The sequence below is a fragment of the Hemiscyllium ocellatum genome, chromosome 18, assembly GCF_020745735.1.
Source record: "Hemiscyllium ocellatum isolate sHemOce1 chromosome 18, sHemOce1.pat.X.cur, whole genome shotgun sequence".
Taxonomy (NCBI): domain Eukaryota; kingdom Metazoa; phylum Chordata; class Chondrichthyes; order Orectolobiformes; family Hemiscylliidae; genus Hemiscyllium; species Hemiscyllium ocellatum.
Window position 1 is genome coordinate 23,160,635 of NC_083418.1, and position 24,933 is coordinate 23,185,567.

Here is a 24,933-nt window from a genome sequence, read left to right on the forward strand (position 1 = left end):
GCCAGCTCAGATTAGGTCCTCGTTAATTGCATCAGCTAGGCCTCTGTCTGAGCGTTTAAAACTGGACAATGTAGTGCAACTTGGCAGTTGTGTATGACAGAGTGCTGGAGTTGAAGATTATGGGTGTGGAGGAGGAGAAAGGAAATGGGTTTTCGTTAGTTTTGCTTTACGTAATTCCTGAGACTGAGAAAAGATTTTTAATTTTTTACTCTGCTTTAGGAGAAGAAGCTGGCTATTTAGTGAGGATCTGGTAATTGACCAGAATGTATTCTTTTCCTAAGGTTCACCATAATATAGTAGCTGATGGGAAGGTTACTAAGATCTATACGATCACTGAAAATGTAATTGATCAACATAGTTAAGATGTGTTCTAAGGAACTACTTAAGGATGGTGGGACAGGTGGCATGTCACAGTTGTAGCATGTGGGAGTTCCAGATGCCATGTTAGTCCAGAGCAAACACACGTGACAAGAGTTCGAAGTTCAAGCAGCTTCAGCTTAGACACTGAACCGCAGAATCTGTGACCAGTCAGAGACTGGCAAAGTTATTTGGGTTCTTTGTACTCATGGCAATCTCTTCTCTTAAAGTTGGATTTCCCGATGTATCAGCATTCAGAGACAGGAGTGTGTGACTGTGAGTGACACAGATAAGGAAACCCAATGGCAGGAGCTTCAGCCTTTGCAACATTTCAGCAGAGATTCTTTTTAAGATGAAGTGTGGACTGCAGGGTAGATAAGTGAACTGAGCATGGTACTGTGGGACTGGGATCCAATCAAGGGACAGGCAAGAAAAAGATAGTGGGAACAAGGGACAGTAGATGTGGAAACATTGGGCAGAAGTCAGTTGCGGGAGTGATGTACAGATCCCCTAACAATAATCATACTGGGCTGCGTATGAAGAAGCAGTAATGCAAGTTTGTCGGAAAAGCATGGCAGTAATCATGGGAAACTTTCATTTACAAATGGATGGGCATAGTCAGATGGGCTGAGGAATTCAGCGAATGCTTTCCGGATAGTTTCATAGAAAAGCACATCTTGGAGCTGCCCAGCAAGCACACTGCACAAAACCAACGTTAGTATGATGAGAGGGAACTAATTACTGATCTTGGTGAAGACCTCCCAGGAAGCAGCCACCATAATATGGTTAAATTTTATTTCAGTTGGAGGTAGAACAGAGTGGTCTGAAATTATTTTTTATTTAGTAAGTTGAATTATGAGGGCTGGCTGACATGAAGTGGCAAATTAGATTAAAGGACAGGCCAATAGTAATGCAGTGGCAGATATTTAAAGAGGTATTTCAGAACTGAATAAAGACCATCCAATGAGTAAGAAAAATTCCAAGAGATGGATGCACCCCTTTTGATTAACTAATGTTGATCTTTGTTAAAGTGTCAAACTAAATAAAAAGACATATCATTCTTGAAAGAGATGTGGCAGGTCAGAAGATTGGTTTTTTTTTACAAAAAGGAAAGAATTGCCAAAAGATTAAGTGGAAAAAAATGAGTGAAAACTGGCCAGAAATATAAAAATAGTAAAAAGTTTCCGTTCATCTCTTTAAAAGAGAGTGAACAAAGTGAGGTTGATTCTCTAATGATGGAATATAAAAAAAGGGCAGATAAACTGAATAAGTGTTTTGCATCCCCTTTCACCATAGAGGATATACGTAATATCTCTGAGGCAGTGATAAATCAGCAAATGAAATGGAGTACGGAACTCTGGAACATTACAGTAACCAGAAAAGTCCTGCTGAGTAAATTAGAACTGTAGGCTAACAAATGCTGAGGCCCTAATGGACTTCAGTTTAACGTTTGGAGTACTGTACACAGTATTGGTTCCTTTATTGGAGGAAGGATGTAAATGCATTGGAGGCAGGTCCAGATATTAGTCGAGTAACCCTCCTCTGAACTAATGTGTCCTCTGATGAGGAAAATCATCCTTTTCTATCCCCTAGAGTTTTGAAGAGTAAGCGTTGGCTTGATTTAAGCATGTGATCCTGAGAAGTCCTGACAGGGTAGATGTGGAGAGGAAATTCCCTGTCGTGGGAGAATCTAGAACAGGGATCACTGTTTAAACATCAGGGAATAGCTGTTTCAAATAGAGATTAGGCAATGTATTTTCTGAGAGTAATGAGTCTTTGGAACTATTTTTCCTGAAAAGTAATGGAAAGAGCGTCCTTGAATATTTTTAAGGCAGATATCGATAGATGCTTGGTGAGAAAGCTTATCAGGGTTAGGTAGGAATGTGGGTTTGAAGTAATGAACTAAGATCCAATAGTGGAGCAAGGGGGCTAGTTTTAAGTCCCACCTACTCCAGAGGTAGGTGATTAGAATCTCTGCAGAGAGGCTGAATGGCCTACTCCTGATATTAATTCATGTGTTTGTATATAGGCCAGTGGGGAATTATGCTGTCAGCAAATGCTAAGCCATCCAGGACAAATTAGATAAACAGGAGGCTGGAAGAACACAGCAAGCCAGGTAGCATCAGGAGGTGGAGACATCAATGTTTTGAGGTTACACCTGAAGCGTTGACTTCTCCACCTCCTGATGCTGCCTGGCTTGCTGTGCTTTTCCAGCCTCATTGTCTCCCTTGGATTCCAGCATCTGCAGTTTTTTTTTGTCTCTATCCCGGACAAGATGCCAAGTTTGAACTCAAATTTAGTTTAACTCCATCGTGGTCATTGTGGAATCAGTGTACTTGACCTCACTGTCTATGTGTTCTGAAGGAGCTGTTGATTCCTGATTACTATTCAGTGGGTAATGCAGAAGTGAGCCCAGCGTGGGGTATGGATTTGGCATGGGTAAGGACAAATAGCAGACAGGTCCACCAACAGCAATTCTCAGCTTGGAAACTGACTGACTGTACAAGCTTGTGTTGCATGTGAGATACGTCCCAGTAAGAATCACTCCCCCTACAGAGAGAGAGCATGACAATTGGACTGGGCATGTGTTTTCTTTTCTCCTAGCATATGGCCTGTATATGTTTTCTCTGAATGGAAAATTAGTTGCATTGTCAAGTTGCCATGGTCTTGAAGTTGTGAAGATACAGATCTCGCAAGTTTTCTATATTTTTGTTATATCATGAGAGTGATGCTCACTGCAGAAGTGGGACATCTTTCCACTTTTGCATACCCAGTGCTCCAACACGCGCAGTATAAAACTTAATGCTATCTAGCAGTGTTCTTTAATGCCAACCAAAGTGAAGCCTCTCCTACTGTGAAAGTATGACACTTCTATTTCTCACACCAATGATCCTTATGATCTCTGAGTGAGACTGGCAATTTGTGCCAATTAGTACTGAGTTATCGGCTAATTTATGTTGTGTATTATATACTGAAAATAGTGGAAATGTTTTTAATTTGGCCTAATTAAATTTGTTTTGCAGATGTAAATTGGTGGAGTATGTTGCTCACTGCAATCTATACATCATGATAATTGATCGGACTCAGGATTTAATCAGTAGCTGGTTGACCTAACTTTCCTCTCAATGCGTCTGATGATATCCTTCACAAAAGACTTATCTAAAGTGAAATCTCCTGGGTTCCAGTAGACAGTGGCAAATCAGATTGTTAATTGCAGTATTTACACCCAACAGTTATGGGAGGAAGGTTACAATTGGCAATGGTGCTAATTGGATGGTTGCTATTACCAAATTCCCCATGATCAGTTCTGGGATCACAGCAGTTTGTAATGTTTATTTATAATTTGAGTGTTATCAATACAATATCTGACTAGGGTTTTGAGTTAGGTGTTCTAAGAAGAATGTAATCCTGAGAGATCGACAGAGACGTAACAGCTAAGCAGATGGTGTGCTATCAAAACGCAGTAATGGATTTGACACGCCCTGACTTGCATATTTATTCGATTGAGTATCAATAAACATTGTTGCAGCAGGGAAGGATCAAGGAAAATGGTGTCACTTTGAGATATGGCGCAATGACAAAAGAAAAAATAAACACTGGTTTTCAAGTTGGCCATTTGGGACAGATTTTCATCCTCATTGACTTCAATGGATTGAACATCAGATCAATTCTATAGCGGGCAGTAATGTGGGACACCATAATCAAAGAGTTATTGTGGTGCAGTGGCAGTGTCTCTACCTCCTGAGAGAGAAGTCTAGTTTCAAGTCCAGAGGTAGGTCATAGAAATGCTGAACAGTGTGATCAGGGAAAAACAAAAGACAAGCTATGATGAAAGGTCACAGCAACATCTGAGAAGCATTGGACCTCAAATGAAGCATGCTGTAATGCATAATGTAAACGTTGTGTTCTTTTATTTTGGAATTTACAAAGTGGAAAGAGTGTTTTGAGTATACCCATAGTATGCAAGTTTGATATTCAACTCGTGTGCCGTTGATAGTATGTGGATATTGTTCTGAATCTCAAACAGCACTGATTGGGATCCACCAGTCGAATGGGAAACCCACTTGTTACACATGGATATTTATACAACAATGAACATCTGAGCTATGTCGTCAGTGAGGACACCAACTTCTTTCCTTGGACAGTTTGTTTTTACTTCACATTGACTAGATTAACCAGGGAAGGATCAACCTGCATCTTATTGCTATCTGATGACCCTCAGTGGAAATTTTGTGCAGGGAGTCGTGACATTCTCTGAGCTACAGTGTTCCCACATTTTATAGAAGTCACTCATATTCACACCAGTCTTCTTCATTTCGACAAAGTGCATCACAGGCAGTAAGTATTTTTGAAGTGTAGCCACTTGTCATGTTAACATCTGTGGTAGTTGGCTTGTGCACAATATGATCTCACAAGCATCAATTAGATACATTACCAGATAATTTGTTTGGTAATACCAAACTTAAACATTGCCAGAAGGAGATGAGAAGGTGAAGCTTTTAGTTTGGAAAATGCATGAAAAGCCCTGGGCCTACCACTCTTTTGGCCCTGAGTAGTGCCAGGTCTACCTTTTTAGATTACCCTGGAAGGTGGAAGCTATCTCTCTTTGAACAAAGTGAAGCTGGCTGTCTTAAGCTTTCTGCTATGCAGTAAATCGATAACGGGGTGAGGTGTCTCCACTAACAGGATCAAGCCAACATCAAACATGCCTGATGACTTTGCAGAAGGCAGGAGGCCATTGATGCCCAACTAGACAATGCTTCAGTCTCCGGTGTATCCACTATTGTATATAATTCTGCTATTGGGAGCAACGTATTAAATAACTTGGGTAGTGGTAAGTGTTATCAATTTAAGATAATCAGCTGGACTCTCAGTGCAATTTGTACATGCTTGAAGCTACACACAGATGCACACACCTCTGTGACCATAACCTGACCAATCAGAATCTAAGTCTCTAGTCTGAGAATTCAGATTGCCAGTTAACTGTTGCTGCACCTCCCTGCCAATGATTGCCTAACCAATCAGCTGCTTCTTCTCATTCTCTCTAAGATTATGTCTCTTTCCAATCATCTGTCTTGTGTCGTAATTCTGATGAAAGCAAGATGAAAATCTTCAACTTCAAGTCTCCTTTAAACAATGCTTGAGAGTTTGTTTTTAATGATGTTTGAGGGATCAAAGTCTACGCAGGAATGCACAGAACTCTTTCCTGCTCTTCCTTGATTAGTGCCTTGCATCTTTTTACGTCAACCTCCAGAGAGGACGTAGAATCTGGCTTTAAAATCTCTCATCTAAAGGATAGCACTGAGGTGTCAATTTAAATTGTGCTCAACTGACTTGAGGCTCTAACCAGCAGTGTTGGATATCTCTGGTTGGATATATTTCTGGAAAGCTGATCATGTATCTTTTTAAGGTAGTTTCTGATCAACATCTGACATTAGACATTTGAAACAGATGGGACTTGAACCCAGGCTTCCTAGGTGAGGAACACTAACACTATGCCACAGGCCTCCTTATGTACCTTTAATCCTGTGACAATGTACTACCGGTTGCTGCAAATAGTTTTGCTGCATGTCTGAATAAAGCCATGTGCTGAATATAATTGCCTTTTGTGGAGCACAAATTTGTGCAATTCATTCAACACATTTCATTTAGAAATCAAAGCAACAGCTAAAGAAGTAGCAAGATGTAAGGGTAAAGAAAATGGCATGGCTTAATTTCAAACAGTATTTCTCCAATATTGTCCTGAAAGATAAGTACCTAGTACATTGCACTGATTTGACAAAACACAATATATCTTCTAAAAGAGTTGTAAAAATAAAAGCTAAAATGCATACTACACTGTGGATGTTTGCAATCTGAAAGAAGTCAGGTCAGCACAGTGGTCAGCACTGCTGCCTCACAGTGCCAGGGTCCCAGGTTCAATTCCAGCCTTGGGTGACTGTCTGTGTGGACTCGGGCGACTGTCTATGTGGAGTTTGCACATTCTCCTTGTGTCTGCATGGGCTTCCTCCGGGTGTTCCGCTTTCCTCCCACAGGCCAAAGATGTACAGGCCAGGTGAATTGGCCATGTTAAATTGCCCATAGTGTTAGGTGCATTAGTCAGAGGGAAATGGGTTACTCAGAGTCGGTGTGGACTAGTTGGGCCAAGGGCCTGTTTCCACGCTGTAGGAAACTTAATCTAATCTAGGTTGATTAGAAACTACCTTAAAAAGATACATGATACAGCATTTCACAGAATGCTGGAAATCCTCAGCAAATCTGGCAATGTACAATTGAGAGGTTATGGGACTGATATAGAAACCATGGTACCATGCCCACCTAACCATGGTATAGGCCCCACTACAATCTCCCTGGTGACTGGGAAAGCATACCCAAGTAAGTGAGAGACTGGAAGGGATAACCTCGTGATTTATGGCCAAGTGACACACCCATTATTCCTGACCCTACCACAATTTAGCAGGGATTAAATGGAGGTGGCACAGGTCTTGCAGACCTTGGAAGGGCCTGTTGGGCTTGTCAATGGCTTCCCAGGATGATATCCTGTCTCTATTGAGCACTTTGCCTGGTCCCTCAATCAGGAAGGGGATAGCTGCTGAAAGATGCTATGTTGTCTTTGTCTCTGACACCACCCCATCCTGTCTTCACATCACTGAGGCCTGGACTCCTGCCATTATCTTGCCAGGCCGTCAACCGGCACGATTCCTGTATTGAATCAATGGACTCAATGGCCTGCTGCTGAAGCCAACATAAGTTGTTTTGCTCCTGGTGGCTAGGTTGGTGTGTCAAAGGGCTGCAGTTGATGGCTTCTCTTTTATCTTCAGTCCCTGGATACCAGCTCACACTGAAAGGAAACATTTGCATTCTCCTCATCAATTCAAGTGTTGATCTTATTCCCAATGGCCAATGTTTTGGAATGCACTGAAAATATTTAACAAATGCTCAAGAAGAGAAAGCTGACAAATATTGGTCGAAGTACAGATGGTCATGGTACTGGTTGGGGTGAAAATTGAGAGGCAGCAGGCACTGGAAAGGTTGCCTCGGCTTACAATGGATCAGTCACCAGGTTCCAATGGCTTGAACCTCACATTGTTGAGGGATATGCAGCTTGAGATGGTTGAAGGCCTTGTCATGATCTTTCCAGGTTTTCCTAGGTATAGGGGATATGCCAGAGGAAAGCATTTGACAAAGTTTTTAAAAATTTATTCGTGCGATGTACTTCCAGAAGGCATTTGATACGGTGCTGCATAAAAGGTTAACCCACTAGGTAAGATCACATGGAGTCAGGAATAATTTATTAGCTTAGGTAGAGGACTGGCTAATCAACAGAAAGCTGAGAGCCTGGATAAATGGGTCTTTTTCTGGTTGACGAGAGATAACTAGAGGGACGCCACAGCTTTTGGTTCCAGGTACCAATTACTTACAATCTAATGCCTTAGATGTAGGGATAGAGCTACTTTTGCAAATGACACTCAAGTAGGTGAGAAAGCAAGTTGCAATAAAGAAATAAGAAACATACAAATGGATAGGTTATGTGAATGGGTCAAAATTTGGCAGATGGAGTTTAACATGTGAGGTTATCCATTTTGATCAGAAAGGCAACTTCTTATTTAACTGCAGAGAAACTTGTGGAATGGAAATGGAGTGTACTTCAGTGCAGTGGATCTGGGAGTCCTCGTGCATGAATTGTAGAGCAGTAGTAAGCAGGTACAGCATGTAATAAGGGAGAGCCATAAAAATTTTGGCATTTATTGCTGAAGCAGTAGAGTGTAAAAGTAGCAAAGCGTTGGTGCAGCTGTGCAAGGCATTAATGAGACTGTACCCAGAGTATACTGTAGGGTTTGATCCCTGTCACGGAGGAGGAATGCAGTGCATCAGGGGCCATTCAGAGGAAGTTCATTAGATCGATTCCAGAGATGAAGGGGTTGTCTTAGGAAGAGAGATTGACCTGTTCAATTATTCTAAACTCTAGAGAGAGTGTGGGCTTTGAGGAGATATAGTTGAGGTATATATGATGCTAAATGGGTTTGAGAAAGTAGATACAGGGAGAATGTTTCCCCTTGTGGGGTAATTTAGAATGAGAGGTCAAAGCTATAGGATAAGGGCGAGCAGATTTAAAACGGATGAGAAATTAACATCACTTGGTCATGAATCTGTGGAATTCACTACCTCCAGAGTGTGGCAGATGCTGCAATATTGAGTAAAGGAGGAGGTAGATTTTAAATGAGTAAAGGGTTATGGGAGTGGTCAGGAATGTGTAGTTAAGACCAAGATGAGATCAACCATGATAGTGTTAAATGACAGAGCAGGTTTGAGGGCTGAAATGCCTACTCCTGCTCCTTGTCCTTATGTCAGCATTGCTGGCTGGGCCAGCATTTATTGCGGGTCTCCATTCACCCTTCAGAAGGTTGATCTGATTAACTGGAGCAACTCAGATGCTGGCCAGTGCTAGCATGTAGTAGTGGCCACTGCTGGAGTACAAGAGAGTCCCAACCAGAAGAGAATATAGTCACTGAATTTGGGGAAACGCTGAACTTTTGTTCCAGGAAGGGCTGTGGACCCCAGCTTGGAAATACATGGGGGTAGGAGATAGGTCTGAGAGTCTTGATGCAATGGGGGAGGTACAAGGATGGGGGTGGGGTCGGGGGTTCCATTATTTTGAGAGGGGAAGGTTGTTTTCGGTGAGCGCAGGGAGGTCACAAGATGGGGTATAGCCCCTTGTTTCCTGCCTCGCTGCTAAAGTTGGGAACATTGTGGGATGACCACTTTCCTTCCAGCTTTGCCAGTTGTGTACATTATGGGAGTAGAGTTGGAAAGAGGACCTTAAGTGGCCTCCAAGGGTCGATATGGCCCTGAGGCCAGGTGGGAAGGCTGACATCTCACTTACCAAATGTAATAAAGGGGAGAATTCGGGTTTGCACAAATCTTTAACCAGTTCCTGTCAAGCGTTTCTCGCTCCCCCCCACACTAAGTTATCCCCACACTCTAAGCTGCTCCCTTTATTACCACTACTGTTGACAGCCATGTGGAAACATATTAGGTCACACTACTGGCGCTGGTCATAGATGGACAAAAAAACTACAGATGTGGAATCCAAGGTAGACAAGGAGGAGGCTGGAAGATGATTTTGGTATACCTCTTCTACAGGAATGGTTATACCCAAAATGTTGACTTCTCCACCTCCTGATGCTGCCTGGTTTGCTGGGTTCTTCCAGCCTTCTGCTTGTCTACCTTGGATTCAAGCATCTGCAGTTTTGTCCCTCTATTACCAGCGCCAGTAGTGTGACCTGATATGTTTCCACCTGGTTGTTAACAGTAGTGCCGGGTTAACCAATTGCCCATTCCTGAACGCCATCTGAAATCGTAGCGAGTTAATAACACTGGCTCTAACATCCACATGTTATGCGTTCAACACCAAGAGTGCAACAAGACAGGCAGGACTTGCCAAAACTCCTCATTGAGCATTACTCTGGAATCTGACCCAGCAGGAGGAAGGGAGAGAAAATAATTTTGTGTCGTGACTCTTGCACGTAACCTTTATTTACACTTCATTTCCCCTTGAAATGAAGTCAAATGTGGTATGGAATTAATTGTAACACTTCAACAGCTCTTTATGTGCGTTACAGGCAAGCTTACTTTTAATGCATGGTTTATTCTTGCCCATTACGCAACTTTCAGAAATATCACAGCTAAAAAATAAATCTAATCACAGAACAAAATTACTGTTGGTGCCAGTTAATTATGATGATTGATTCATTAGCTGCTAGGCAGCTGAGTACAGACCTCTCTCTGGAAAATGTAACACTTCCAGCCTCAAATTACATAATGTATCTTTTCACAGTGCTCTGTAATTGTAGGTTTTTTTCCCATGAATACCTTCACTAACTAAATACTGTCCTTTATGCATGCTATTGTGTTTCAGCATATTTTTCATTATCTGTGTAAGACAAGATCTGACTACATACATGACCTGAAGCAATAAGTTGGTCTTTCGCAGCATAGATTAATGGTAGATCATTTTGCTTAACAGCACAAAGTATATCAAGATGGATTTGACTGCTCAAAGTCAAAGCATGGAACTTTTCAAAAGTTCTGTGCACCATTCTTTGTAAGTGCTGACTGAGCTTGTAAACGTGTTATGTGTTGCTGCTTAGTCAATCTCTGTTGCAATATGTATTTTGTGGCTGTTTGTAATCACCTTAACAATTCTTTGTTGTGCATGTCGTATTGATGTTCACTACCTCTTTTTGTAGTTTCATATGCAGTCACGTGAGGTGACATCTTTGTACAGTAACCTTTGTTTCACATTCAGTTTATCGAAAGCATTAATGTGCCGACTGTTGGAACTTTCAAGACTGAGACTTCAGGTTTCAGTGAGGCAACATTTTCGTACGGAAAGATCAGAACCAAGGTGTTAATTCTCCGTCTCCACAGATGCTGCCAGAATTGTTGGATATTTTCAGCAATTTCTGTCTTTGGTTTAAAATTAGAATTAGAATCCTGACAGTGTGGAAATAGGCCCTTTGGCCCAACAAGTCCACAGATTCTCTGAAGAGCAGCCCATCCAGACCCATTCCCCTAGGTTTAACCACTGACTAATGCACCCAACCTACACATCCTTGAACAGTGGACAATTTCGCATGGCCACTTCACCTAATGTCTTTGGATTTTGGGAGCAGACCCATGCAGACACAGGGAGAATGTGCAAACTCCACACAGACAGTTGCCCAAGGTTCCGGACTACGTTCAGACCAACAAAATTTGGACCCAACCAGGACAACCAGTGCCTACAACAAATCCGAAGCCTCCAGCAACAGACCTCTCTCCGGATCCTCCGCTCTTTATTGGATTCCTGAAGAAGGGCTCATGCCCGAAACGTCGACTCTCCTGCTCGTTGGATGCTGCCTGACCAGGTGCGCTTTTCCAGCAACACATTTTCAAGGCTGGAATCAAACCCTATTCCCTGGCGCTGCGAGGCAGCAGTGCTAACCACTGGACCACCATGCCTTAGAGGAAGCCTAGTTTGCTTACTGAGCTTGTGAACGTGTTATGTGTTGCTACTCAGTCAATCTCTCCAATATGTATTTTGTAGCTGTTTGTAATTACACTAACAATAAACTCACTGCATTTATAGCTGTCTTTGTTCATGGAAAACCCAATATGGATGCAATCTAAAAATTCTGTGTTGTTTTGTTAGGCTAATGGCATTCCAACTGCTCCCAGCTTTGTTTGATAGTTGCATGATGACTGACCAAATAGAAAATTGAACAGTGCTCACCGAATATGGAAGTAGAAAATGCTGCAAATAGTCAGCAGGTCAGGTAATGTCTGCTGAAAGAGCAACCGAGATAATGTTTCAGGTCAATAATCTTTCATCATAACTGGAAAAAAGATATGATGTGTAACAGGTATTAAGTGAGTACAGAGCTAGGGAGAGGGGTCTAGAAAAACAAGGGAAGGTTTGAGACAGGGATTAAGTGAGACAAAAGATGTTCGTACGGGTTAGTGAGGCAAGACCATAAATAAAAAAGCTGGGCCCAGAGCAGGGCTGGGTAAAATACTCATCATTTGCCACATGGCGAATTGGTCACTGACCTATGGTGAATTGGAGTTGTTCATATTTAGGCTCTAATAATACTGAATTCTGTTAATGTTGTAACTGACCACTATTTATCAATTTTCCCTTAAATGAGGGTGAAAGAATGGCATTGCAATTAGGCAGGAGCAGCACGTTGGTCAGAGCATGACTATGTTTATCAGGATGTTATTACCTGGTCACTTGAAAGTTGGAGGGTAGCATGCTCAATTAAACAAGTCATCATTTGTTCTCTTTTCCTATTCCCTTGTGGGTGCCTTAAAAGAATGAGATATTTATGTTTGTGGGACTGCTTGGTGCAACATTGTGAAAACGGGACCAGTCTTCAGAAGGATAGTGATGTGACTGAACTCCCAGTTTTGTCTGACTTAGACCTGGCTGTTGGTGCAAAGCTGTTCTACAACCCAGTGGCTCATTGCTCAAACAAAAGTCCAGCAAGTGTGTGTGGGTTTTTTTTCTGTTTTGGTTTCAAACCAGACTGTTCGGTTATGCTGAGTGGCTTATCCAAGAGATGGGAATTGTTGGACCCATCATTAAGAATGGCATGTATTATATTGCCGCAATCATGTTTATTAAGGATGACTTCTCCAGTCTGTTTGATTTATATTGTAAGGGCTGGCCTTGAGACATCGTAAAGCTGCCATGTATTCATCTTACTTATGAAGATCAGATTAGTTATTCAGAGTCCTGCGTTACGATTTGACAAAATGTCCTTTCAACAATAAATAGAGACTGGTTCTTTCCACCTGCCCTACTCCGCCTCTTGATGTATCAATTTTGAAAATAATTTCTTTACAAATAAATTATATGTTTAAACAAAGTAATCTTATTTTGAAATTAACTGGAGAGTGTGATCAGAAACAGAAAACTTCAGCTAACAGATTGTTGCTTCCCTCCCAGTGTGCATATGCTGCAGAAATATTTTACAGAACCAGTGGGATGCAAAACTCTTCAAGCTTTTGGTAGTAATCTTGACTGTAGATAGGTTAAAATCCTAAACTTGTTTTCAAAAGATTACAGATAAATACAGTGCTAGTGTTTTTGCTTATTTTGTATTATGTGGAGAATATGGTGACCTGATCGCCATAAGTTGAGCTAACGTCAAAATCTGGTTGGACCAAACCGGCCTAGTGGAGATGTAAATGGGAATAGCGGAAGTATTATGAACAACTGCTGCCTATATTTTTTTAAAAAAGAAAAACAATTAATAAACTAAATTGGTCTTTGAAAGTGTTGCGTAAATCATTGAAAGTGTAAATGCATTTTCAATCTGCTAGGTAGTGTTTCCACATGCAGACAGAAGGTCATGTTACTTGAGGGCACAGGGATTGTAGATTGTTGAAAAAGTATCCATGCAACATACTGAAAAGTGTACTTGAATATGTGCATTTTCCAAGAAATGGGATTGAAATCTACAGTGATTGTTGCCACTTGGGTCAGAGTTGCAGAGGCAATCTGCAACCCATTTCCCTTTCTTTGACCCGGGCATGGATAGTGGAGAGCTCATTGACTGCACTGAAAAAAATATTTCCATTGTCCAGCACAACCCTTTTGAGAATTACTAAAAACAAACTCCCTCTAGTAAATCGAAAGCTTTTTAAAGCTGCTTCAACTTTATGACATGGATTCCATGAGAGCTGTTTGGCCATTTCAAGTGTTTGCCACTAAAATCTTTGCACACTTTGGAAAAACTGAGCTAGTGTTAAAGAGTCTCTCCAGAACACTGTCCGTTTCTTTTTGTTTTTGGCTTTAATCATAGCATTTGATGCTGAAGTGAAAAGCCGACAGTATTGTTTTTTTTCTGATTGAACAATCAGATTACTGTGATGTGAAGCAACTCCCTTGAAAGGCCAAAAGGAACTCTGATTTTTTTGATCGCTGCCAATACAATTCCAACACTGCATCTTCCCAACCACATGGAAAATTGTACAAAAATCCAACCCAGCTAATTACTGCCCTGTTAGTCTACTCTCGATTATCAGTAACATGATGGAAGGTGTCATCAATGGTGCTGTCAAGCAGCACCTGCTCAGCAATAACCTGTTCAGTGATGCCCACTTTGGATTCCGCCAGGGTCACTCAGCTCCTGACCTAACGACAGCCTTGGCTCAAACATGGACAAAAGATGAATTCCAGAGGTGAGGTGAGAGTGAGTCTTTGAACTCAAGGCTGCAATCAACGGAGTGTGGCATCAAGGATCCCTGGCAAAACTGGGATCAATAGGAATTGGAGGCAAACTTTCCACTGGTCAGAGTCATACCTGGCACATAGGAAGATGGTTGCTGAAGTCAGTAACCTTAGCTCCAGGATATTGCTACAGGAGTTCACCAATGATTGCAGAATGTTCAGTGCAATTTGTGACACCTCGGATACTGAAGCAGTCATTGTTCAACTGGAACAAGATTGGACGATATCCAGACTTGAGCTGACAGGTAACTTTCACACTACATAAATGCCAGGCAATGACTATTTCCAAAAAAAGAGGTAACCGCCACCCCTTAAAATTCAGCAGTGTTACTATCACTAAATCCCCCATTAACAACATCCTTGGGGTTACCATTGGCCAGAAATTAAACTGGACTCACCACATGAGCAGTGTCTGCAAGAGCAGGTCAGAGACTCAGGACACTGAGGCTGGCTGCTGAACATCCTCGCTATGAATTTATTTTTGCAATGAATCCTCCTTTTCTGTTTATATGCAGACCATGTTCTTGCTTTTCTTAAAAATAAATGTGTGTGTGTGTGTAGCAGTTAATAGTCTATCACTGGATATGTTTTGTACAAAGAAAAGGTTGAAGTTATCATAGAGTCATAGAGATGTACAGCACGGAAACAGACCCTTCAGTCTAACCTGTCCATGCCGACCAGATATCCCAACCCAATCTAGTCCCACCTGCCAGCACCCATCCTATTCATATACCCATCCAAATGCCTCTTAAATGTTGTAGTTGTACCAGCCTCCACCACTTCCTCTGGCAGCTCATTCCATACACGTACCACCCTCTGTGAAAAAGTTGCCCCTTAGGTCCTTTTTATATCTTTCCCCCTCACCTTAAAGCTATGCCCTCTAGTTCTGGACTCCCTGACCCCAGGGAAAAGCCTTTGTCTATTTATCTTATCCATGTCCCACATAATTTTGTGCACCTCTATAAGATCACCCCCCCAGCCTCTGACGCTCCAGGGAAAACAGCCTCAGCCTGTTCAGCCTCTCCCTATAGTCAAATCCTCCAACCCTGGCAACATTCTTGTAAACCTTTTCTGAACCCTTTCAAGTTTCACAACATCTTTCAGATAGGAAGGAGACCAGAATTGCACACAATATTCCAACAGTGGCCTAACCAATGTCCTGTACTCAATACTCTGACCAATAAAGGAAAGCATACCGAATGCCACCTTCACTATCCTATTTACCTGCGACTCCACTTTCAAGGAGCTATGAACCTGCACTCCCAAGGTCTCTTTGTTCAGCAACACTCCCTAGGACCTTACCATTAAGTGTATAAGTCCTGCTAAGATTTGCTTTCCCCAAATGCAGCACCTCACATTTATCTGAATTAAACTCCATCTCACTTGTCAACCCATTGGCCCACCTGGTCAAGATCCTGTTGTAATCTGAGGTAACCTTCTTCACTGTCCACTACACCTCCAATTTTGGTGTCATCTGCAAACTTACTAACTGTACTTCTTATGCTCTTATCCAAATCATTTATGTAAATGACAAAAAGTAGAGGACCCAGCACCGATCCTTGTGGCATTGGCCTCCTGTCTGAAAAACAACCCTCCACCACCACCCTCTGTCTTCTAGTTTGAGCCACTTCTGTATCCAAATGGCTAGTTCTCCTTGTATTCCATGAGATCTAACCTTGCTAGCCAGTCTCCCATGGGTATCCTTGTCGAATGCCTTACTGAAGTCCATATAGATCACATCTACTGCTCTGCCCTCATCAATCCTCTTTGTTACTTCTTCAAAAAACTCAATCAAGTTTATGAGACATGATTTCCCACGCACAAAGCCATGTTGACTATCCCTAATCAGTCCTTGCCTTTCCAAATACATGTACATCCTGTCCGTCAGGATTCCCTCCAACAACTTGCCCACCACCAAGGTCAGGTTCACCGGTCTATAGTTCCCTGGCTTGTCTTTACCGCCCTTCTTAAACAGTGGCACCAAGTTTGCCAACCTCCAGTCTTCCAGCACCTCACCTGTGACTATCAATGATACAAATATCTCAGCAAGAGGCCCAGCAATCACTTCTCTAGCTTCCCACAGAGTTTTCAGGCACACCTGATCAGGTCCTGGGGATTTATCCACCTTTAAGCATTTCAAGACATCCAGCACTTCCTCCTCTGTAATCTGGACATTTTGCAAGATGTCACCATCTATTTCCCTACAGTCTATATCTTCCATATCCTTTTCCACAGTAAATACTGATACAAAATATTCATTTAGTATCTCCCCCATTTTCTGTGACTCCACACAAAAGCCACCTTGCTGATCTTTGAGGGGTTCTATTCTCTTCCAAGTTACCCTTTTGTCTTAATATATTTGTAAAAACCCTTTGGATTCTCCTTAATTCTATTTGCCAAAGGTATCTCATGTCCCCTTTTTGCCATCATGATTTCCCTCTTAAGTATACTCCTACTTCCTTTAGTTCTGAAATAGAATGAGATTGCTGGTTCTCGATGTGATATTCCAAAAATACCGTGTCAAGGAAGATAGCAATTCGTTTGCAGTGTGTAACATAGAAAACAAGGTAAACATGTTCTCAAAATTTGCACCCGTTTAAGACATTATTGAAATCCATCAAGAATGTGTGAATTGTTTGAATGGTAGCACTGTCATCTGAGTTAGGTTGTAAATTGAGCAGAAACATTTAATCTGAGACACTAGTGAAGTGCTGGATTATTGGAGATGCTGACCTTTCTCATGAGATGTTGAATTTGAAACACTTAACTTTCTCAGGTGGAAATGTAAAGGTCCCATGGTATCATTGTCAAAGATGAGCAGGGAGCTCGCCCTATTATCCTGGCCTTTTTAATTATCCCTCAGCCACATCACTAACATTTACATTATTCCATAATTCACTGGGTGGTTGCTGACATCAAACATCAGCTGCCCTGAGGCACCTTGCCTAGTTTTTTTACACATTGCTATCAAAAAACAGTTTTACCCCTTTTGCATTTTGTAAAATATTTAGATAAATTCAGATTGGAAGCAATACATACCTTCACCTATTGGTTCAGTCAGAAGGATAAATTGATTTAATCAGGAAGGTTTAAACTCAACCGACACAAGTGCATGGAACATTAAGCAGATAGCAGTAGGGTTCTCTGCACGCAATACCATGTGGCGATTACAATGTGAGAACTAGGATAATGTTTGTATCTTTAGCAACACTAAGAAACAAAAAAAAATCAAAAATCTCATTGGAATGAGATTTTATTGTCACTTGTACTCAAGTACAAGGAATACAAAGTAGAAAGATAATGAAATATAGTTGAAAGTTCAACATTGCAGTCCTCCTCAAGTGCTTACCCATGCTGCGCTTGCACTTCTGACTTCCAAGACATGCCAACATGCTTATCGCCAATATAATGCATTTTGAAATGCACTCTCTGTTGTAAAGCCTGGGAGTATCTATTCCAACCTTGTGTAACCTCAATAATTAACATTAGTGACCCTGTGGCAAATTGTCTGTGCACTTGGCTGCTGCTCTGGACTTCCGATTTCCCCTTTCTTCCCTTCTGTCACTGAAATACTGCTCTCTCCTATTCTTCATGCTTCCTCGAATTTCTCAACTCTTGGATGAACTGCCCTCTGAATCATTTCACTGCTCCTTGGATGCTGCCTGAACTGCTGTGCTCTTCCAGCACCACTGATCCAGAATGTGGTTTCCAGCATCTGCAGTCATTGTTTTACTTCTAAATCCTTAGCTCAATCCCTCAGCACTCCAAAGCCTTTCTATTTTCTCTTGTCATCCTGGGCTTGAGTTCCTCATTGATAAAGCAGAAGTTTCCCTTTGTGCTATTTTTGATATCCTCAAAAGGGCATGAATCACCTATCTCTGCCTCCCTCTGGGCAGCACTGCCAACTGGCCCATTCTACCCTCTTTTTGCTGAGGGTGAAGGTGAATACTAGGAAATAATTAATTATTATGTGCCTTCCTCCTCCCCCATTTTCCCCTTCTAATCCAGCAGGGTGGGCCTGAAGTCTGCTGTTGCTATTATTTTCTATCCTCTAGTCAGAGAATGACTCACTTAAGCCTCTCTTCTCATGCTGCGCAATACTTTGAATGGACTCCGAATCTACCATTGGCTGCTTTCCAATTCTGATTTACATAGCTCTGACATAAATAAGTGCAAGGTAGTTTTGTATTGTAGGAAATATGAAGCTAATTTGCACACAGTAATGTCTTTCAAAAAGAAAGAAGATAAATTACCAGATGATCTGCTTTAACAATGTTGTTTGAGAAAGAAGTTCTAGTTCACAATATCTGGACTTTGACTTTAACGCCTCTTAACTTTTTTTTAAAGAAAATACAAAACAACTCATCTGACTAAAATAATATCCACCTCACTTTTTCAGTCCTAACTCTGATTTTGTGCTCCACTTGAACTTTAGCTATCATGTTCTTGTTAAATCTGACCCACACACACTCCTGCTTTTCTTGGGCTCTGACCATTGTACATTTAGTTCCTGTGGTTAATGTTTACACAAACCTTTCAGAAGTTTGCATTTCAATTATAATCTTCCTCTCCTTGTTTCTCACTTAACAGAAATATATTTGCTGTGAAACAATAGTGGTTTTAAAATGGTTGATCAATTTTGTCAAGTTTAAATCAAGAGCAGCCTACTTCATGATAGTTGCAACTAAACTTAAATGGATGCAAATTTAGCCTTAGTAGCGCAATAATATGTGGTATAACACGCTTTCATTTTTAAACATTGTCACCAGCAGATCTCCACTTCGCTTGTGAAAAGATCCATGAAGATTGCTATGTTTTGTCCTGTGAGTGCCACCTTTACCTTTTTTAGTCTTTTACATGTCTTTTTTTAATCTGTGGCATACTGGTACCAGATTAGAATGTAATCCCTGTATAAGGGGTCCTTAATTTATGATTTACAGCTTAATGCGATGCTGGACAGGGATGGTCATTTTAAATATCCAACAGGAACATTTCCTATAGAGTCATAGAGATGTGCAGCACGGAAAAAGGCACCAAGGTCCAACTCATTCTTGCTGACCAGATATCCTAACCTAATCTAGTTTCATTTGTCAGCACTTGACCCATATCCCTGATTCCTGATTCCTGATGAAGAGTACCAGCCTGTAACCTCCATTTTCCTGCTCTTCAGATGCTGCCTGACCTGTGCTTTTCCAGCAACATGCACTCAACCTATATTCCTCTAAACCCTTCCTATTCATATACCCATCCAGATACCTTTTAAATGTTGTAATTGTCTCTTAAATGTTGTCGTTTGAAATTTATTAGCGGCTGTTTATTACTGTCCCAGCAATGTGCTTCGACTTGTGTACAAATCGAATTGTGAACTGATTCAAGATTCAAACACATTTGCAGTTCTGGGACTGCCTGGATCTGAACAGAGTCTTACTCAGTTCATGACTGAAAGCAAGAAAATGCTGGTCATTTTAACACCGTGTCCTGCTTGTATGCCTCCTGCCTGGCCTCGGCATGCTGCAATGTTCCACTGAATCACAGCACAAACTGGAGGAACAAATCTCATCTTCAGACCAGGCACTTTACAGCCTTCTGGGTTCAATATGGAGTTCAACACCTTCAGGTGGAGAACCCATTCATTCCCTATCTCCTAGCTTTACATTCTCTGTCACCATATCCTCTCCCCTGTAGGACTGTCTGTTTTCAGTTTGGCAGTTAGACACACCATTGTTCTGCCATTCTCACATTCCAATCACTTAATCTGAACTATCAACATCCTTTCTCTCCCAGCACTCCAACCAGCTCCCCCTAAATTATTAGCGGAAATGCTGTCCCCTCCACTTTGTTTTGGCTGTTTCATGCCTCAGATGTGAATTGCATTACAGAATGGCCAGTTTCAATCACTTCAAGTGTCGTTGACTCCACTCACTTTTAGTTTATTTCTCATATCTTTTTGTTTTCTCTGCTGCCCATCTGTACCCAAGTTTTATGAAACATTCTGCACCTCTGTTGTGTCAATTTCTATTTCTTTGTGTTGGGCCATACTTGTGTTTTCTAAAGTAATCATGATTTGGAGATGCCGGTGTTGGACTGGGGTGTACAAAGTTAAAAATCACACAACACCAGGTTATAGTCCAACAGGTTTAATTGGAAGCACACTAGCTTTCGGAGCGACGCTCCTTCATCAGGTGATTGTGGAGGGCTCGATCGAGCCCTCCACAATCACCTGATGAAGGAGCGTCGCTCTGAAAGCTAGTGTGCTTCCAATTAAAACAGTTGGACTATAACCTGGTGTTGTGTGATTTTTAACTGTGTGTTTTCTAAAGGCAGTCTTTTGGAAGACTAGCAGTCCCTTGAACACTACTTTTCTGCTCATTTCATGGATTTTTACTCATGGGGTTGACCAACATTTATCGCCCTTACCTAATGGCCCAGAGGGTGGTTCATAGTTAATCACATTGCATTGGGACTGCAGTCAGATGTAAGTCAAAAAACATAAAGACAGCAGCTTTCTGTCCCTAAAGGACAGGAGTGAACCGGATGTTTTCAATGACCATTGACAATGGTGGTATGGTCACCATTTTAGGCCAGGTTTTTGGTCCAGACTTCTATGAATTTTGAATTTCACTACCTGGTAAGGAGTGATTCGAATCCATGTCCCCAGAACATTTCTTCTGGGTTACTAGTTACTCTACTGCCTCATCTCATCTTTCTGAACAGAAAAATCAGGAGAGGATGGTGTTCAGCATGAGTGTGCTATATCAATGAAGTTCCTCTGGCAGCTATACACTGGTTCCTTCTCCTGATTTTGAACGAGGGTGTAAGCTATTTGCCATGTATTGATGCAAACAATGTTAATCAAGCTGTCTTCCTAAACAAAGATGCTCCATGGTGTTAGCATTTGAATGTACAACAGTGTAGCTACATTGACATGCTTTGCAGATCAATATAAATTGCCATTTGGAACACTTAATTATCTCTGTGTGTCCATTATTCACTGCTTGCATCGAAATTAGCACAGGATTTGTGGTGGTAAGAACCAGACAAGATCCAAAACTGAATTATTACCTTTTGTTTTGTTTTTCTGAGAAACGAGAACTCTAGGAGATGGGGCCATCTGATAGCAGCTCATACATAGGTTTTTTATCAGATTATTCTGCAGAGGTTTCTAGTTAATGGTTGTCTTGCTATCTTGCATTTAGTTCAATGAGAAATTCACAGATCGCAACAAATAACCAGAATGAAAATAGAATTTAAACCCCAAATAATATTATCATGCTCGATGAAATCTGAAAAAAAGGATTATTTTTAAACAACTGATTTTTAAGTGAATTTCTTTTGCACAATAAGATTATTCACGTACCTTTTTATCGATTGGAGACAACAGCAGAGTAACTCAAAGAATGGGATGGGTAAGAATTAGACAAACGAAGAGTGCTGAGTTGAGAACGTGTTTCAGGATGTTTGCGGACAGCAGAATTGAGGCTGGGGAAGAGGAAACTTTCCACTGCCCACTAATGGTTTTGCAGAAATTAGACTGCACCTTATGCTAAGCTGGTCAAATTTGGCTTAAATACAAAACAGCACTGGCCTTGATATTAAATCAGAGCTCTGGAGATACAATAAGATAAGGGATTCTAGATTTCATCATAGACTCAGAATAGAATCCCTACAGAGTGGAAACAGGCCCTTCAGCCCAACAAGTGCACACTGACCCTCCGAAAAGTAATCAATCGAGATCCATTTCTACTACCCTATATTTAGAGTCATAGAGATGTACAGCATAGAAACGGACCCTTCGGTCCAACCCGTCCATGCCAACCAGATATCCCAACCCAATCTAGTCCCACCTGCCAGCACCCAGCCCATATCCCTCCAAACCCTTCCTATTCATATACCCATCCAAATGCCTTTCAAATGTTGCAATTGTATCAGCCTCCACCACATTCTCTGGCAGCTCATTCCATACACATACCACCCTCTGTGTGAAAAAGTTGCCCTTTAGGTCTCTTTTATATCTTTTTCCCTCTCACTCTAAACCTATGCCCTCTAGTTCTGGACTCCCCGACCCCAGGGAAAAGACTTTGTCTATTTATCCTATCCATGCCCCTCATAATTTTGTAAACCTCTATAAGGTCACCCCTCAGCCTCCGGCCCTCCAGGGAAAACAGCTCCAGCCTGTTCAGCCTCTCCCTGTAGCTCAGATCTTCCAACCCTGGCAACATCCTTGTAAATCTTTTCTACCCTGAGTAATTCACCTGTTCTTTTGTTCTCCCCTCAAATGAACAACTTCACATTTTCCTACATTATACTGCATTTATCAAACTTTTTCCCACTCACTTAACCTATCAACGTCTCTCAGTAAACTGTTGGTATCCTTCTTGCAACCTGTCTTTCCACCTGTTTTTGTGTTCTCTATGAATGTGGCTGCTATACATTCATTTCCTTCCTCTAAGTCCTTAATAAATATTATAAACTGCTGCAGTCCCAGCACTGATCCCGATGGAACCCCACTGGTTGTGGGTCGGCACCCTAAAAAAGTATCCCCTTATCCCCACTTGGAGTTTTCTGCTCAGGAGCCAATTCTCTACCCATGCCAATATACTGCTTCCAACACCGTGGGTGCTTATGACTTAACCTTTTAAGGGACCTTGTCGATGTCTCTGTGTCTGGCAACATATAATTCAGTGAGTATGACTGCGTAGGTCTGTTGCTTGACTAGTCTGTGAGACACCTCTCTTTAATTTTGGCACTACTCCCAAATGTTAAGAAGGTGAGCTTGGAGGGTCAATGAAATTTTATTTACCATTGATGTTTCTGTTGCCTTGGCCTGTTTTCAATGCTTTTGGACTTTCTAGTAATTTCATATACCTGGCTCTCTAGGCCGTTTCAGAGGGCTGTTAAGAATCAACCAATTACTTGGGTCTAGAGTCACAATTTGGCCTAACAAGTTGAGAATGACAAGTTTTTGTACTTTTAAAGGTCACTTAATGAATCGGATGTAATGTTATGATCAGAGACAAATGTTTCATGGCCATTGTTAGACCATTTCTCATTCCAGATTTTTATTAAATTTGGATTCCCTTTCAAACTTGATGGGATTCAAAATTGGTTCCTCAGAACATGAGCTTGTTCTCTGGATTGCTAGGCCAGTGACAATACTGCTACACCATCATCTCCCCTAAAATGCCATCTTCAAATTCTGTTCCCATGTCCTAAGTTCTGTCAAGTCCAGTTGAGCCATTTAGCCCTGTTTGGTGACCTGCTTTGGCTCCTTAATGAAACAAAGCCATCACTTTAAAATTCTCTTCTTCACATCTCCCCACCCTGCCTAATTCTGGAATCATCTCCACAACATTGAGGTATTTATATTCCTCCCATTCTGACCTCTTGTGCATCACCAATTTTAAGCCCCTCTTCTATTGGTTCACTTGTGTTGATGCTGCCAAAGGTAGAGGGATTAAAATACATGGCAAAACCTTTGAATTTTGTTCGATTTAAAGCCCTGTGATGCATCTTGGCAATGCTTTACTATGATTTGGAGGAGCCAGTGTTGGATTGGGGTGGACAAAGTTTAAAAATCTCACAACACCAGGTTATAGTCCAACAGGTTTATTTGGAAGCACTAGTGTTGCTCCTTCATTAGGTGGTTGTGGAGGTTATTGCTAGTTTTTGGAGAACCACTCCTCCTTCAACCTCCACAACCACCTGATGAAAGAGCCGTACTCCAAAAGCTAGTGCTTCCAAATAAACCTGTTGGACTATAACGTGGTGTTGTGTGATTTACTATGGTTAAGTCACTGTATAAATAAAGGTTGTTGTAATTACTTGGGTTTCTGCCTGTAAGAACAATGAATGCAAATATCATGTATCATGTCACTATGCTTCCCAGTCATGCATTTTGTTGCGAGCTGTTATTTCCAGTCTGAGGGTTATTCATTCATAGTTTCTTTTTATCATCCAACTAGTATTTGATCTTGATTTCTCCACTTCATCCTTGGCCTTTGATTTAGGTGCAGCACAACTGTGAGTAACCACCATCTCCTGAGCTTATTAATCCAAAATACTGTCACCTTTTTGCCTTGATGAGCAGCATTCTCACTGTTGTTAGCTTCTGAGGCAGCTATTCATTGGTCCACGGATCTAGAGGACTCCGGGTCTTTCTATATTCTCAAAGCCAGACTGCATTCTCTATTTTTTTGTCATCATATTTCACGTTTCCCTTTTGGTTTACGGCAGGGTTTTTATTTGTTACATAGAATAAGCAAAAAAATGAAATCTGCTGACTATCTTGGGTCTCGCTCTCTTTTATCTAGAGGTCCATGCCTTGTATTCCTTTCTTACAGTGCCATTTCTTTAACTGTTTTGAGTTTGGTGAAGGAAAGGCAAACTGAGGGACTAACCACTCAGAGCATTTTTTGTCATCTGATTATACTGTAATTTGGCCATATCAGGAGTCATATGCATCTCTAACCTTTCCTTGAAAAAGAGCAGAATTATTTAAATAAGCCACTGGGCTCACCAAAATGCTTGGGTATACTTTACATCCAGTGTCAGTGAGTGGTCAGGCAGATGAGCTGTTTGTGTGATAATCTGCTTCGTATTTAAATGGTGAGCTACAACAAGAATATTGCTGGGGATGCTTCAGAAAAATTTAGTGTTTGCAATAGTTTTGGAAAGTGTCTTTCCAATCCTACCAATCCTTTTTTTTACCCCGGTGAGACAACCAGTGATTTCTTGCTGCTTTATCAGCAAAGTCCTTATGGCAATATTGATTGGAGCCAGCAGTGGCTATATCACAT

General features: G+C 41.4%; 1 protein-coding gene across 3 annotated transcripts in view; it reads left to right on the forward strand.

Moving 5' to 3' along the window:
• b4galnt4a (beta-1,4-N-acetyl-galactosaminyl transferase 4a) overlaps positions 1–24,933 on the forward strand; it is a 691,590-nt gene that overhangs the window by 58,480 nt on the left and 608,177 nt on the right. Inside the window, exon 2 of one of the 3 annotated variants that reach the window (XM_060838421.1) lies at positions 18,910–18,960. The exons of the other annotated variants lie outside the window; for them this stretch is intronic. Coding sequence (XP_060694404.1) covers positions 18,910–18,960 — 51 coding nt within the window. The remainder of the gene's footprint in view (positions 1–18,909; positions 18,961–24,933) is intronic. 3 annotated transcript variants of the gene reach the window in all.